The 17,255-nt window shown below is 39.4% G+C and overlaps 1 protein-coding gene across 1 annotated transcript; it reads right to left on the bottom strand.

Moving 5' to 3' along the window:
* Positions 1 to 13,025: 13,025 nt before the first annotated feature.
* LOC307028943 (protocadherin 8) lies at positions 13,026 to 16,455 on the bottom strand (the record flags this gene model as incomplete). The annotated part of the gene is made up of 4 exons (XM_079664353.1): positions 13,026 to 13,372; positions 13,522 to 13,655; positions 13,901 to 13,971; positions 14,092 to 16,455. The coding sequence occupies 4 exons, from the start codon at positions 16,453 to 16,455 to the stop codon at positions 13,026 to 13,028; spliced, it is 2,916 nt and encodes a 971-aa protein (XP_079520479.1).
* Between the last annotated feature and the right edge of the window lie 800 nt (positions 16,456 to 17,255).

Below are 17,255 nucleotides of genomic sequence, written 5' to 3'. Positions count from 1 at the left end.
TTATGCTTCTGAAAAAAACAAGGCTTATTTCAACGCTCAAATATCACAGCTGTTGGTATAACCTGCCTTCTGCAGCTATCACACTTGCGTTCAATGGCCTATCCACATCAATCTTATACCTCATATTGAAAAGATGGACTGACATTTAGTTCACTCAGTATTTCAACAATATGACATTTGCATTTTTATTCTCACTTGACCAGATCTCAGTGACGCATGGGGCTCCTTGGGGATGCAGGTGCACTATATGAGAGAGGAAGCTGTGTCAACATTAGGGCAAGCTCAGTGTGGTCTGTTTCCTCATTTATTTCCATGTTGCTCAGGATCTAAATCAACCTTGAGTTGTCCCTGAGTTCATTTCCATTGTCTGAACCATTGCTGCTTTCCTCCTGTGGGGAGCATCAACTTTGCCTGGCCAGGGTGCAGCCTGCATAAATTGGCCATTTCTGCAGGTAAGAGATAAGGACAACAAAGGGGAACTAATTATCATTCAGTCTATGTTAAAACCTCAGGAAAGGACTGCTATTGACAACTGTCTCTATTGTCACAGTCATACCATTTAATATGATCTGAACTCTGAATGAGAGGGTGGTTCATATCCATAATAAATAGGCCACATCCTTACGTGTGGCTTTGGCTGCCTTGTTTTCTCACAAACTGGCGACATTGTCATGGACAACTTTCTCCTATGAGACCACTGCACCTAACCTGGAATGAACTGCCATCTCCTCGGCTTTGTTGGCAGTAAAAAAGACACGGATTCATCATTTGTTTCATGACGAATTGATTTTGTACTTAAAAGCTCATTATTATGTTGGTGTAAATCCTACCTGTTGTAATTCCACAGAAGTTGGAATAACAATGCTCATTTAGACAAACGTGGAATATCTTGGCATCACTTTCATGCGATTCACTTACCACTCCGCACGAGCATGATTAGAGGTGAGATTAAGTTGTTTATCATTCTGTTTTTGTGCCCGTTGCTGGTTGCACCACACCTCAAGCAGCAGACTGGAATACTGATGGTGCTGAGCGGGAATGATGATCAACTCAAGTCACTGAATTTGCCGCAGAGCTAAAGCATGAGAGAACAAATTCTGGTTAGAACCAATTTCTCCATGACACATTGTATTAACATGTTGATTTCACACCAACAAGAACATGTGCAGCAAGGCTTTTGTAAACAGATGCTGAGAAAATAGTCTTTCTCAGTCAAAGAGAAAAAAAGAGTGTTAAACAACAACATCATTTACCAAAGATTCTCAAAATACAAATTAAAGTTAGCTAATTGAATACTAAACCGAACACTCTGCTTCTACTATGCATCAATATCTTTATCCAGTTTCTCATAGCCCGGTATCATGCTTTTTATATCCTGTAATAATGATCCATATCCCTGCATAATCCATGTGTCATGACTTCTCCGCAGAGTAGCCTACCAAATGTAAAAGGTCAGTTCACTCTTCTCATGCATAACAGTTTAGTTCCATGTGTCAAGAACCTGAGCTTCCCAAATACTCTGGATAGATCACAGAACATACTGTCCACACTTATAATGGGGTTCACTTTCTTAGCAGAAAGTAGTCGAGATCAAATCCGTCTGTCACAGAGGTCGGTCGCTGTGTCCAATGGGACCGGGACATTGTTTCTAGGAAGCAGTTTTGCTGTTGCATGCCATTTTCCCAGCTTTGACCAAAACAAAATTCAATTCCCTTCCATTCTGACAGGTTGGCGGAAGAATAGGACATCTTGAAACTGCATCAGATAAAACTGACACTGTATGCATTGCTCAGTATTAAAAAGTGGGCAAATTATTATTATGTGGACTAACCAAAGTCCTCTTATCTGCTTTAAGGGGTGGACAGTTGTATAGTAATTTCTTCTTTTTTTTTTTTTTACAATGTTTGACGTGAGTGTGTTTATTTTAATCAAAGATAAGTGTGGTGATTCTATATTTTTCTTATCGTCAACAAATCCCACAAGAGCACTACCAGCAACGAATATATCCTGCAAGTATGGCCTGTATCATCAAAGCGTTAAAGCTTATACTTTGGGACCAAAAACTACTAGAAACTTGTTGATTCACCACACTGCCAGCCCTGTCTCCAACTTTACATTTATATAGAACTATAGCCTTATAGTTAACAGAGCATAACTTGCTATTTTTTTTGAAACTTGCTTGAGTCCTTTGTTGCAAAATTCCCCATTGTGTCTACTGTCAACTTTAAATGTAAACACGTCATGATTTTAAGACCAAAGATGTGAACAGGACAGAGATATTTTGAATACTTTCTGTCTTTAGTTTTCTTTACACATCCTGATCAGCCCTTGACCTTCCACTCCTGGCCATTATTCCAGCATTTCTGTAGGTTGACACCTGTCCTGGGGGTGTTCCACAGAGAGGACAACCTGAGTTTGGCTGCAACAAAGGGAAGCTCATACATTTCATGAGCCTTGTTATTATGATACATGTTGAATAAATTATTTGTTGTTACAGACAGCTGTGGATTTGCATGTAAATGCAAATCCTCAAGGGTCAATGTGCCAATTCTCCAACATTTCAATTCAGAACTCAGGAGTCGAGCCTTGCTCTGCAGTGCATCTGGGGCCAGGAGTTGATGTTTTTGGATTATAATTTTAGAGAAACTCTCAGGGGCTCCTATAGCTAAGTCAACCCTCTGCCAAATTCTCAAATCTGAAAGTCCGACTTGAAAGCATTCTGGATTCTCACCGCCTCCAGGAGAGTTTCTGTTGGTGGACTTTAAGATGGGTTTAATGAATTCTGAACCTAATCTGCATATGGTGGGATGGAGCTAAAACTGTGACTGTCTGTTGAGGATGTGCCTTTTAACGGCTGAATACAAACATCTGCCCTAAACTGTCATTGACATGCTCATAAATCAGTTTGGACAACAAAACTAAATACTTTAGGATTAACATCAATTCACATTAAAATAATCCCAAAGCTCCACTTTGTCAGGGTTGCTCATTTGGGTCTATTGTTACAACACAAATTGTCAATTGTCAATAAACATAGATTTAATTCAAACTAATTAACACAATAAAATACAATCAATTACAGTCAAATGAGGTCTCTTGATACTTAGTTGGTTAAATAGAGGATGGTAACATCAACAAAACCCACATGCATTTTAAATATTTCAGCCAATCCATAATATTTAACATTTAATCAAGTTCTGGATTTGTATCACAAATGAGTCTCGTAATTGTAAATTGCCTAAACTGCAAGACTACAGTATTGCAGTCATCAGGAAGAATCACCCTTGCAGAGATACATTGATTATTCATCTCAGTAATGACCTTATGTCCTAACTTGTTAGACTTCAGCACTTTACAACCTACCGCGTACCTTCAGAGGCTCCACAATTGGATGCTCAGATTTCGAAACAAGCTTTAAACACATGTTCACAATTACTGAGAGTGTATCTTTTTCTGAATTTAAAAATATCGTCTTGTATTTTTGAGGCTGAACATTTTAGTCAGGCTTTCAACAATGGTTGGCAGCGCTATTGAAGGTAATTTTATGTCTGACAAGTCTATTGTAATGTCAGAACACCCAGCCAAAGGGATGAGCACAAGGCATCATCACTTACCACAAATCATTCAACACCTTAAGATCTGTGCTGGTCCTCCCTAAAGATAGAAACCCCCCTGGAGTGAAGAACTGGAGTGGTGCATGACACCCCATGTGACAGCCTTGGGGAGCTCTACTTTGATGAAATGGCAAGGAACCTGGACAACAGACTGAATGAAAACTAGAAACAGACAACATCCGCTGTCTGCGATCACTGGGCAACATTTCAGCAACGCCTGGGAAAGGATCTAACGTTTTCAGAAAGACTTGAAGCCAGGGACCATCCACGAGCAGACAGAGGTTTTGATACGTTGAGGTTTCATACCTTGTTCAATTAAACAAAATCCATGATGAACATCGATGCGGTTGGAAGCTTCGGAAAATAAGTCAACCTAGAGTTTACAATCATTTAAAACTTTTAAGAGAAATAAAAATAAATTGAAAAAAATAAGTGCACTTCAACTTTAAGGAAGCAGAGAAGTGATGGGCCTATTTTAGCTCTGGAACAACATACACATTTTATGAGTCTTCTTGCTCTCATTGCGCAAGACATAAAGGAATAGTTTGATGTTTTGACAAGAATGTTTAGTCACTTTCATTACAGGAGCAATAAAAAAAGGTTCTCTCATCTGAAGGGATTCATTTGGCAAAAAAGCTGGAAACAGGAAGAACTAGCTAGTCTGGTTAATTTGCACATCAATATACAACTTGGTAATTTTGTTTTTGGTCGTGAACACTTTCACATAGAACATTTGCATTATGTTACTAAAATGCAGAGAAGCTAAAAAGTGTTTTTTTTCTCCCTAATGATATTGATTATTCTACCCTTTCACACTGAAAGAACAGGCATCAATCAATTTTGTTGCAAATTTGCATCGTTACAGGTTTGAATAATTTGAATTATGAATAGTTCCAGGCCTTGCAGTGTATGCATTTGGTGTTGATTATTCGTTGTGTAAAGGCCTTTACCTATACCGTGTGTCTTCTTTTTAAATTTGACCAAAAACAGTTACGTACAAATTTGAATATCCGGTTTTAGATGGGATTTTGACATTTCCGTATCTGTCCACTTAGCACTTTATGCTTAGTTATGCTAATTTCCTCCTGGCTTCAGCCCCACATTTGAAGCACAAACATGAAAGGGGTATCAATATTCAAATATAACCAACAGAAAGAAAGCAAAGGGCATTTCCCCAGATGTTGAACAAATCTTTTAGAATGTTATAAAGAAAAGAATAAAGCCTATGTATTTAAGAAATGGGACTCTGGGAGCACACAAGTTCAGAGTAAACATATCAAATACGTGTACATGTTTAAATCTATTTATATCAGTTTTCTAAAACTCTGTATCGAAGAGTGAGTCTGATTTGTGCCACAATATATTCATATTATCAAGATAAATATAATATGTGTGCCGGTTTATATTTGGGCTGCCTAAATTTCACTGAGCTGAAATCTAGCTCACTGTCTCGGGAAGGTTGTGCCAGATGCCTCGTCTCACTCTTAGCTCAAGTGTCCCACATACAGTGTAGGAGAATTGCTGGTTACACTGCTCTTAGGACTGGCAGAGAAGCAGCAGGTTAGAAAAAACCCCTCCCAGGAGAAATGATTCAAGGTATTGGAGAGCCAGAGAGGCGAGTAAAGTGAATGCAATTTCAAAGGGGAAATAATGGAGGTCATGGTGTTTGATGTTCCTATGCTGGCCACGAAAATGACTTGGTTGATGATGGAATCAATCACACATCCATGGCACTGCATTTTAATGAAGATATGTTTGGTTGTTTTTTGCATTTTTAATAACAGTGTTAACATCAAACCTAGCCATCCATTAATCCAGACAGAGTGAAGTGCATTTATCTGCAGCCGAGCCGGGTGATATCAGCTGGCTGAAGCAATAATATTTGAAATGTGACAGGTGTGGTTTTTTCTGCTGTTTTGTTTGGTTTTTGTAGCTGTTCGTCTCTTGTGTTTTTGTTGTGATGAGTGAACACAAGGTCAAAATGGAGTTTATCCTCTGATATCACCTGCCAGTCCAGACAAGAGCAATGCTCACTCAAGGTGACATTACTTTGGTGTCTGTACTCAGCATGCCACTACGTCTTTCATTTCCTGTGGGCTTAAATTTACAACTTATCCTTTGACAGGAGGAGTAAACATCTCTAATATGACCCAGGCGTGATCTCTCTGGGTAAACAAAAGAAAATCTGCCTCCTTCTCCACGATTCCTGACAATCCCAAAGAAAACAAAAAACAAAGCACTTTTTGTTTTTATGAGTGAGAAGCCCTTGAAGAAATTGCTTTTTAATTTTAGGGCTTTAAAGAAGTATACGACAGGAACAGTATGATAAATTCATTTAAAAAGTTTTGATGTTGACAATGACTAGATTTCAGTAGTCTGGCTGGGGATTACTGGAACGAGCAGCGCTTACATAATTAGATGGAAAGAAATGGATAATAGATAGATACAATTTAGAAGAGCTCATGACATTTCCTTATTCTTTCTGAAGTGGCTCTTTATCTAAGGCCGGGAAAGTTATTTAGTATGCAATGGATCAATCGCCATCCTCAAAAAGTCATTTAAATTAACTTCTCGGGCAGATATCTATCCAGCAAAGTGGCCGACAGAGGCAAGGGACTATCAGAAAATTAAAAAAGTGCGTAACATTTTTCTGTCTGGAATAGAAATGGAACGCAACTGAGCAAAGCATTGGATATGCAAACATTCCAAGATGGTCACGAACAGATTGCTTTTCTTTTTTTTGTATTTGGATGTTTTTCTTATCATAAGTTCAAACAATGAGGAGCAGACTTTTTTCTCACATACCCGGCTCATCATCCTCATTTTCATAAGAATGTCAGTCTTTCTATTGCTCCTAGATTGTGTCTCGTAGCATGCCACTGATGTGGTGGTCATCAAAACCATGACAGCTCAATTCATTTTTCAGAGAAAAACTATCCAACGTTGTACTTTGACAAATCTGAAGGCATAAAAAAACCCTGCACCAAGTTTTTCCTTTAAATCAAAAGGAGTCCAAGTGAATGTTTGATTCTCACCAAATAAAAATAATTCAATGGCCATGCAGTGCATGTCTAATTGCAAATGAAGCATCAAATTAAAATGTCAGAGACTAGTCGGGGTAGCAGTGGTTGCAGAGTTAGCGATTGGATTTATGTTTAAGATTATGCCATTTCCAAGGAAGGTGTAATTTGTGCAGTGGTATAACCGGAGCAACACCATGTTATTAGTTTCGACAATTCTCATTCATGTTAATGTTGGGAAGGAAGGAAGACAGCATGCCACCTAGTGGGATGTGAATAACCCATATATCTCTACACCAATTAGTATTAGGCTGTACTGTAAAGTGACAGGAAACTAATTCACAAATACTGTAGCAACATGAAAGAGGAGGGAAGCCATCCAGAGAAGAAAAATAAACTGTCACTCCCATACTGATAGGGAAACATCAACGGAGCCTTTCCAATTACTTCAAGGTTAACTGTGAGCCACTAATAACTTCAGGGAACTGGAGAAACAAAACATTGTTAGCTAATTACATAAGCACATCATTTAGACTGATTGATCTAACATAGTATTCTGGGCTCACTCTCTCTTCCTAATTTCTCTCTTCCTTATAGTAGAGAACAGCATAAAGGCTGTTTCCTTTGGCAGCTGTCTCTATGACGGCCCGACCTGACACAAAGAGACACTCTCGCGGCTCAGCAGTAAACCACAATCAACTGGTGAACAACTGGCAAAGATTTATCATCATCAGATCGGGACCATAGCCCGATGTGAGAGCTGACAAACAGACAGAGAACTGCAGGCACTGCCATTTCTGCTTAAGACAGAGGTCAAGCAGTCTGTTGCTGGGGTGTGGAAGCGGCAGCCACTCCATGCGTACATTTATGCAGTAATAAAGTGAATGAATACTCCTCTGGCTGTCAGCCTGATGAGATGAAGCATTCTGTTTTTGAATCGGTTTGGATGGACGCCATATAACAAAGAGGCTTAAAGGGACATCACTTATGTTTATTGGTATTTTTTGTTGCATCTTCTGTCACTGAGGTAGCATTCAGAACACTCTGTTCACTCAGGAACGCAATGATATTTGATATTTATAAAGACACATAATAACAGCTCATCCTGAATACAAGCTCAATTAGGATTTGAGCTTTTGTTGTAAGAATTGTAAATATGCTCAATAGGAATATGAATTAGTTATCTCTAGTGTGTCTATGGAATAATGAATAGGATTTTCAGTGAAAGCATAATCTAGAATATTAATTTGCTTCTATGCTGTGTGTGGGCTTGGTTATTAGTTCTCAGTGGTCTGATTATTGAAGCCCCTAAAAGGGTACTCATCGCTTGTTTGTTAACCAGACTTGAATTCAACATATGTAAACCCACAAGATGATGCAACCCTGAAGTGATCAAATTATATCACTGGTTGGTCTTACTGGAATTGTGTAAAAAGCAGCAACACTGCTGTTGTGTGAACTGAAAGCACCACTGTCATACAATAGAAACATACATCTTAAACAGCAACATGAATATTAAAGTACTGACACATTATTGCTACATTACTTGATGTTACTGTTGAACACAGGCTTCCTGTTCCACAAACTAGAACTCCATTAAAAGCTGACATTTGGTAATAGCATAGCAACCGCTCATGAATAATATCTCACTGCTTTAGCAGAGAATACCCTTGAGTTACAATGAACCAGTGTAGAAAAACGTTAAGCATGTTTAACATGTTTGTTAAATTATATTTTTTAACTGGTTATTGCCAGTTTGCATGTATACATCATACCTATAGATGATGTTTTGGGAACACTATAATGTTGGAGGTTATACAGCATGATGTTTCCCCCTAGTGGTATAAAAACTAAAAGAAAACAGACAAACCTTGGTAAAGTTGCTCAATGCTGCTTCAGCACAGAGCTTCTACTGATAATGTATATTTATATGTTGAAGGACGCGTGTGAATGTTTGTCTAGCGGTTTGCACAATATTCACACAATACAACTTTATTTTGTCTGACCTGGGGAATTCAGGAGTGTTTTGAACATTTATGCGTTGAATGATTGATGGGGCAGCTGAAATGGCTAGAGGACTTCTACATCATACATTCTGACAACATTTCCTTTAAGATGGGTTATTTTTATCATGATGAATTGATGATAATGTCTTTCTACTTCTCTCTCTCTATGTCATTATCTGTATCTCACTTTCCAGATATGGAAGAAACACATCATATTTAAGCAGTAAATATATCAAATCAATCAAATCAAATGACTAAACTCAAACCCACACACGCACAGATGTCTAGACCGAAGTCACACATCCCCTCATTGTTTGTTTTAAAATTATTCAACACAATATTTACATCCTTTTGTGCTCAAAGGCACATTATGAGATTTAGAAAAATAAGATACAGAAATAGTATTGCTTGTATTTGATGTCCTCGATCTTTATTAAAGCTAGAACTGCTTCTAGATTTTTAATTGAGTTCCATTTTCCAATTATCACTACCAAGTCACGCGGCACACAATAGTGTCATATTATCATATAATAGTGGCTTCACAACAAAACACTTCAGCTCTCCAGATTTCCATTTAAAACATTAGAGCTAAAATAAAATGCAGATAAAATTAGCAATTTATTCGGCCATACATGTTCTCAGTAGCCTGAAAAGTCTTTGAATACAAGTAAACCGTTGTTTTTCAATTTGGTGAACCCTCCCTTGCATGGAATATGGGACTACACCAAATAAGTTTTTGCAAAAACTACAAATTAAACCTGGGATTTAAGGTCTACAAAATAATGTATAGCAGCATATCTTTAGCATACTATTATTCAAGTGTTACAAGCTACAATGCAGTTCAGAATTAAAAACATGCTCACAGACTCCAACTGTATTATTGCAGGCTTTTGGCAAAGAGAGAAAACAATTTTCTTATATTTGAAGATCCAAATGTTTATCGAATGATTTGCAAGGAAACAGAGGAAATGTGTTTGATAGTCAATTTTAGGTTAAAGGAATAATTCCACATTTGGGGAATTAGCCTTATTTGCTTTCTTTCCGAGGGTTGGATGAAAAGATCAATACCACTCTCAGATATCTGTCCTTCAATGCAGTTGGAGCCAGGAGCCAGTTAGCTTAATTTAGCACAGAGATTGTAAACAGGGGGGAACAGCTAGCCTGGCTCTCTTTCAAACGTAACACCATTAGCCTACCAGCACCTCTAAAGCTCAATAGTGACACATATCCTGTCTGTTTAATCCAAAGAACAACCAAAGTGTCAACACAACAATTCACATGTTTGCGAGAGTAAAGTGACTTTCTGGAGTTTCAGTTGGTTACCTGAGAACCTCACAGAAATCCAGAGACAGGCTAAGCCCATCCTTCAATTGTTTATCGAAAGCTAAACTAACTATAGCTGTTGGCTCAAGCACCATATTCAACAGACAGTTATAAAAGTGGTATGAAACCTCTTGTATCTCCCAAAAGGAAATTAGCATATTGAGCTATTTCTTTAAATCACTTCTAGCAAACTATTCACATGGACTGTCATTGTCGTTCTTTACTTTTTAATACATTCATTTGTGGGGTACCATAAGACCAAAGTATTCTATAGATCACTCGAGGCCTTCGAAATGGATACTTTCTATCTACGACATGCTGTATGTAAACCTACAAATGACCCAGTGATAACATCCCATAATTTAGTAGAAACTGCTACTTTTGCCTGCCACCTGTTTTAATGATTTCAAGGTATCAGACATTGATGGGACTTTATTGTAAATGAAGCAGACAACATCTTAATGGTGAAATGAATCGAAACAACTTCTCCTTCGAGACAAACTGTCAAGTGGGAAACAAATGGTGTTATTTTTTCACTCACCAGCCACACAATTCAAAGCATCCAAAAGTCAATATCCACACTTGGCAGTTGAGACAAAGATGAAGATGAGGTGCGTGTAGTACAAAACATTGCATTGTGGGACGGGCCTGAAGCATCAAATTACATTGATTCAGAAAGGCTTCATCTTTGCACACTCGGCACACTGGGGACTTCAAGTTGAGATGCTAAGAGGCTATAACAACATAATCACAGTCCTACAGTTAGCCATTTGTCAAAAATAAACCAAACACCAGGTGCGAAGGCTCGAAGTGACATCGGCAGATCCAACTAATTTGTCAGTGGATTCCTGATAAGCTGAAAAACAGCTCTTGAAATGTCCATTTTCTTTTACCTAGGGAGATTATTGTTAGAGCTGCTGCACAACATTATTGTGGAGTCCATTTTGATATGAAAGAAAACAGTGTCTACCAGCAGTGACTTTTCAAACAAACACAAATGTAATACCAAACTGTGCAGATGAATATACTTTGTGGCACAAATTGTCAGGTCAATGCACAACTATTTGACCTACAAGGAGCACACAAAGCAGTGATGAAGAGAATCATATTGTATTGATTGATAAATGCATTTCCCCTCTCTGTGCAATTGGCTATCTGTCAGACCAGCGCACATCACTAGGGGCACAAATATGACCTTCTTTCTTATTGCGTGCCTTTTGTACCAAATGGCCTTGAGTCCTCAGTGGACTCTATGCCTAAAATAAAGTTCATAACTTTGCAATTTCCAAAACTGTTGTGACATTGTAGACCAGGGGTATTGCATCTTTTAGAAGAGGTGATCAGAACCACTTAAATAGGAAAAAAAATGTTTGAACAATGTCATATATTCATGAGCGAAATGGTGGTAATGTGTGAGAACTCTGTTTAGTGCTTTACAGTTATATCCACTCTATTCCAGTTTTGATCAAGGATATAAAAAAGCAGGTATTTATGCTTATGCAAATGAGCACTGCTCTTAGCCCATTTTCCTGCAGATGAACAGAAAACAAAAAAAAAGTAATGGCTCTTTTCTCTCGTCAGTTTCCACTGATAGCACTTCCTTGGCAGCAGTTTTGGAAACTATTTATTTTCTTTTCAGGACTGGCCCTTAGATAGCTATTATGTAATTTGTAACAACCCTTTATCTTGTCTCAGTTGCTTTCATACATCAAAAGCTCATTTAAAGTGACCTTAAAAACTAATGAGGACAAAATACTGTAACAAAATAGTCCATTGGAAGATATAAATCAGCAGGTATTTAATAGCATATAAATGCATATTTTCAGTATCTTAACTCCAGAGTCTAAAGTGTTGATGAAAAGCAATATTAAAGTGGGCCTATGAAGTTGTTGGTGAAAACACATTCACCTCCCCATGGACATGGTCCCTTGATTGAGAGATGTATTTAACAGATTTTATCTTGCATAATTTAGTCAGACTTTCTGGTTTCTTGCATCTGTGTGTCCTGGATTTACAAAAATTATGTTGCTGCTCTATTTTGGGAGACGTACATAAGAAACTAATGCAAATGTTGTATAATTTGTATGCAACAGCTACAAGTAAGCTCAGTCAACGACCACTAACCAGGGTTCAGTGCGATGTTTGTCAGTGTTGGTTATGGTTTGTGCACACATCAATGTTTCATCAATAAATCATTCCGGACCAGAGACAGTTTGTACTTGCCCTACATACTCATGGTTTGTTTTGAATAAAAGTGACCCGTTCTGCAAATAGGACAGCAAAGCTTTGGGTAGAGCCTTATCAATGTCAGAGTATTAAAAGAGAGTTTAATAAGAGGAAATTCTACATCATCCTGTGTATTGTTTGTCCCATTTGACAACAAAATCAATACAGAGCTCAGCATTTGCTTCTCATAGCAAAAAATGAAAGATTTTTTAAGAAGTCTAATATGTACACTGTTGTTTAAGGTGATGTAAATTATTTAGAAGAATCGAAGCAGGCTTGACAGCACCCAGCATGATTTTGTAGCAATAATGGTTTATACTTCATTTTCCCCTTCGGTACCAGCTCTACTCTCTCATTTGCATGCAAGAAACTCAACGGAGCAACCTAAGACTCTTCAAAGCCAGTCTCCCAGGTAATGCAGCAGCTTGAGATTTTACATCTGATCATCACTGACTCGAGTCTTGATCATGTAGATTCAAACTAGAGGGGGTTTTACATGTTTACAAATTCAGAATAGAGTTTCAACTAGCAAGGGAGTGATATTTATTCTTCAAAATGAAATATGTATTAGATGAATTGATGTATCTTGTATTAGTAAAACAATTTGATAACATTTGTGGAATAAATAAAAAAAATGTAAGATATAAATTAGACTTTTATTGGAAAAAGGGACACCAGTGTGCATCATAGAATACAGTACACTTAAATAGTGATCAATAATACGTTTTACAATAATTCCTCAAGTACACAAATATGTACACCTGGAGCAACAGCAATTACAGTTTCAAAAATATGTACAAAACAGGTTCAGGTCATTTCGTTTTTCAACACATTTTTTAAAAGATGGTTGCAACCTCGAGGGCCGTAGCCACAGTTACAAAATGTGGACTCTGGTTTTGGATTTCAGTTCCTCGAACACTTGCCTCACAATGCTGCTGAGGGAAATAACAAGGAAGGGTCCCAGTAGAGAAGGTCTGCATGCTGTTTCTGGATTTTGGGCGATTTGTGCCATAACCAGAGTCCTTCCAAAAGTTGGGATAGCTGTGAAGATTGTTGAACACTGGTACTGGGGCGAAGCCAATTGTGTATGCATTATCCCCGGATCCTCTAAAGCTCTGTGGTGGTAATACACCGTACGTGCTCTGGCACTCCCCAGACAAGCTGTGAGCAGTGCTGGATGAACCTAAAATAAAAGGGAAAAATATTTTTTAAATAAAGATGAGACATTTTTGATGAAGCTTTTACTCAAATGTATTATTTATGTCAATCTGAGTAATATTTATGTTTAATTCAGTAGTGTTTAATTTCAAAAATTAAGAGTTGAAAACTCACTTTTTAGCTTTGGTTGGAAGGTACTGAAGTTCTTTTTCCCTCCGTCACCACTGATATCAGAGTCACTGTCGTTAAAGTCACTGTCCCCTTTGCCGCTGTCCTTCACGCTCTGCTGGTCGCTGTTGCCAATGCCACTGCAAATACAATCAACAGATACAGTATGAGCCACCATTGCACCACATTAGCTTGATTATTGATGTATTTTTTTTCCACACACAAGGCCTGTTTTCATCCCCCCATCCAACCTCACTCCACTGCAATGCCAAAAGCAACATAATGCATGCATGTTGCATGTTAAGTACCCTCTGTGTTCAGTGAGATTTCACTGTGAATAAAGCACATCATATCTGAGAAAATAAATCACATTTCGTTGTCTTACCTCACTTGCAAGCAGTATTTGTCACCTCGCCACACAGATGTTGGTTGGAAATGCTTGGAGGGCAGGAACATCTAAGACAACAAACAAAATGACAGCACAGAGCTTAGCTTCCATTTTTGGCACAGAGATCAAGGCAGCTCTGGGGAACATCATATGCATATGAAAATGAAATACTCTCTTAGTTGACTCACCTTTGTTTCAGCATCCCCACTTCTCTCCTCATACAGGCAGGAATCATCCAGAGATGAAGAGGTTCTCTCGTGGAAGAAACCTCTTGGTCCAGTGTAAATGTTGGGTTCTGTTGAGCCGAGCATGGGCATGGGCCTGCTGTCGAACATGCTGTGACACACTTCTCTCTTGGAGCCTCGGTTTCTTCCCCCATCGCTGAGTTTGCATGTCACAACAACAACCACTATTGCAATCAGCAACAATGCACAACCACCGCTGAGCATAATGATGACTATTAGCGAGCCATCAAAGCCAGTGCCTTCTTCATCACTTGACCGCAACACAATGACAACTTGGTCTTCGGAGGGCTGTGTGTCTGAGACAATAAACCTAATGGTGGCACTGCTAGAGAGCGGGAGCCTGCCATTGTCACTCACGGCGATTTTCATTTCTAGCACGTCTCCAATTTCAGACGTCAGCCATTGTTTCAAAGCAATTTCTCCAGTGTCTTTGTTCAATGTAAAAATATGTGGGTCACCTTGTACAATTTGGTAGTGGAGCTCGCCATTCACTCCCTCATCCTCATCTTCGGCTGAGACGCGAAGGGCAAGGTAGCCAGCAGGTGCATTAAAAGGCAGAGGGATATCAGCAGAGTCATTCATAAGGACGGGGAAGGTGAAGTAAGGACTATTGTCATTCAGATCCACCATTTTTATTCTGATTGTTGATGTGCTTGAAAGAGAGGGGGAACCTCTGTCTTCAGCTTGGATGACCAGCTCAATCTGCTGTAGAGTTTCAAAATCAAAAGACCTCAAAGTGTACAAAGACCCTGAGAGGGAATCCACAGAAACATAAGTGGACACTGGAGCTCCTCCTGGCACCTCTGCATCTATGAGTGTGTATGAGACTTTGGCATTCTTTCCCACATCAGGATCTCGAGCGACAACAGTTGTAATATATGAACCTGGGATGTTATTTTCCATTACTGAAACTTCAAAAATTGACTTACTGAACAGAGGGGGGTTGTCATTCTCATCTGTTACACGGATGGTGTACTGTCTTACAGTTTTGAAGGGTGGGCTTCCCAGATCCTCTGCAATCACAGTCAGGTTATACTCTGGGATCTTCTCTCTGTCTAAAGTAGTGCTGGTAATTATCATGAAAGAGTCCCCATATGCCTGCTGCAGGGTGAAATGTTCGTGCCCGAGCAGGCTGATGTGCACGTACCCGTTGGAGCCAGAGTCTCTGTCCGAGGTGCTGATCAGAGCCACGAAGCTCTCTGCAGCTGCAGCCTCTGTAATGTAGGCGACTCCATCACTGCTGGAAGTCATCGGTTTGATGCTGATGTCAGGTGCGTTGTCATTCACGTCCACGATGTCAATCACAACTTTGCAGCTGGACGGGACAGAGTTTGCGCCCGAATCTGAGGCTTTGATATTCAGCTCGTATGACGTCCTTTTCTCATAATCAACCAGCGCCTTCAAAGTCACGTCCCCGGAATAAGGGTCGACGTGGAAAAGGCGTCCAGTCTCAGGTGACAGCACTTCAGCAAACGCGTACGTCACCTCACCGTTAACACCGTGGTCGGGGTCAAAAGCGTGCACTTTGAGAACTCGGTGACCCACCGGGGAGTCTTCATACAACTCAACTTTCAGCGAGCTGTGTTCAAACGTGGGGCTGTTGTCGTTAAAGTCCAGCACCCTGATGTTTGCAATCATAGACCCGGACTTTGAAGGCACCCCTCCGTCAGTTGCAGTCACTTCGATGGTGTAGAAGTCCTCCACCTCCCGGTCGAGCTCCCTCACCAGCACCAGCTCAGCAAACTTCACTCCATCATCCCCATCGCGCACTTCAATGGCGAAATTATTAGAAGCGGAAATGTTGTAGCTTTGGATGTAGTTTTCACCCACGTCCTGGTCGAGGGCAACCTGCAGTGGGAACCTTGAGCCCAGAGGCACATTCTCCACTATCTCCAGCTGTGTCTCGTTGCGCGAAAAATGAGGAGAGTGATCGTTGATGTCTTTCACCTCGATTTCCACGTGGATGAGTTGAAACTTTTCTTTGGAGAAGGCCACAACGTCGAAGCTGATGAAGCAGCGCGGAGACCTCGGGCAGAGCTGCTCTCTGTCAATTATTTCTGCCACACTCAGAAGTCCGTCGATCTCCCTCATTTCAATCACAGAGGAGTTGTTTTCCTGCATGAAGCGGAACGATGTGTCGGAGTCTTCAGCTGGATCAATCTTTAAATCTTGGGATAGATTTCCTATATCCGTCCCGGGTGCATCCTCTTCATAGGTGAAATATCTTGTAGTTGTACACCGAACAGAGTATACAAATAAAGAAAGCACAATGCACACCCTAACTCCTGCAATCTTGCAAAATCCCATGTTGAAGGGTTACAGAGTGCTGTCAAAAAAAGTCACGAATTGTGCATAAAATCCACCACTTGTGCTGTGTTAGGTCGAAACACTGCTGTGGTAATGTGACTTCGCTGTCGGACTTTAAACCCCGGTATATGCAAATAGGCTGCCCCATCGACCAATGGCCTTCCAATGGTCCACCAACAGGGGCACGTTTGGCTCTGCAGCAAACTGTTGTACTTTTGTTAGAGCAAATGGTTTATTAGATAAACTGATTGTGGAACTTTAATCTTGCTGCTAATAGTGTTACTTAAAAAAAAAAAATCTCCACATGGTAATTAATTAGCTGATTCAATCACTTACATGCCTGTATTACATAGGACCACGTGCCAGTAGATGTATCTGAAGTACCTATTAAAAGCCTAAACTGAAGGATTGGTATGTTAGTCAGGCAGTTAAAGGAAATGATGCGGAAGACGGGGTGGAAAGAAAAATAGCAGTAAGTAAAAGCCTTTATGTCAAATAAATTACAATTGCTGATCAAGTAAACAAGGGCTCCTAATAACACCAGAAAGGATCATGATTTGCTGTAGGCTACTTCAACACAATATATGAATAGCAAAAGCAGTAAAGGAAGAAATTCATTTTTCTTTACATTGAAGTACACTGCAGAAGTCCAAGGGTAAAACGTTTATTTTAGGTAAAAGTACAATGATTATCCTCAAAACGTCAAATTAACGCATTAATATTGGTTTATCCTTATTTCATGTAGAGTAGTCTATGTATAAAACGGCAAATCTTTGAGATACAGAATTTTATTTGATAAA

Source organism: Notothenia rossii, assembly GCF_949606895.1.
Source record: "Notothenia rossii genome assembly, chromosome: 2".
In the NCBI taxonomy this organism is placed as follows: Eukaryota; Metazoa; Chordata; class Actinopteri; order Perciformes; family Nototheniidae; genus Notothenia; species Notothenia rossii.
The sequence above is the reverse complement of the archived record's forward strand: the minus strand, read 5'-3'. Positions and strand labels throughout refer to the sequence as shown.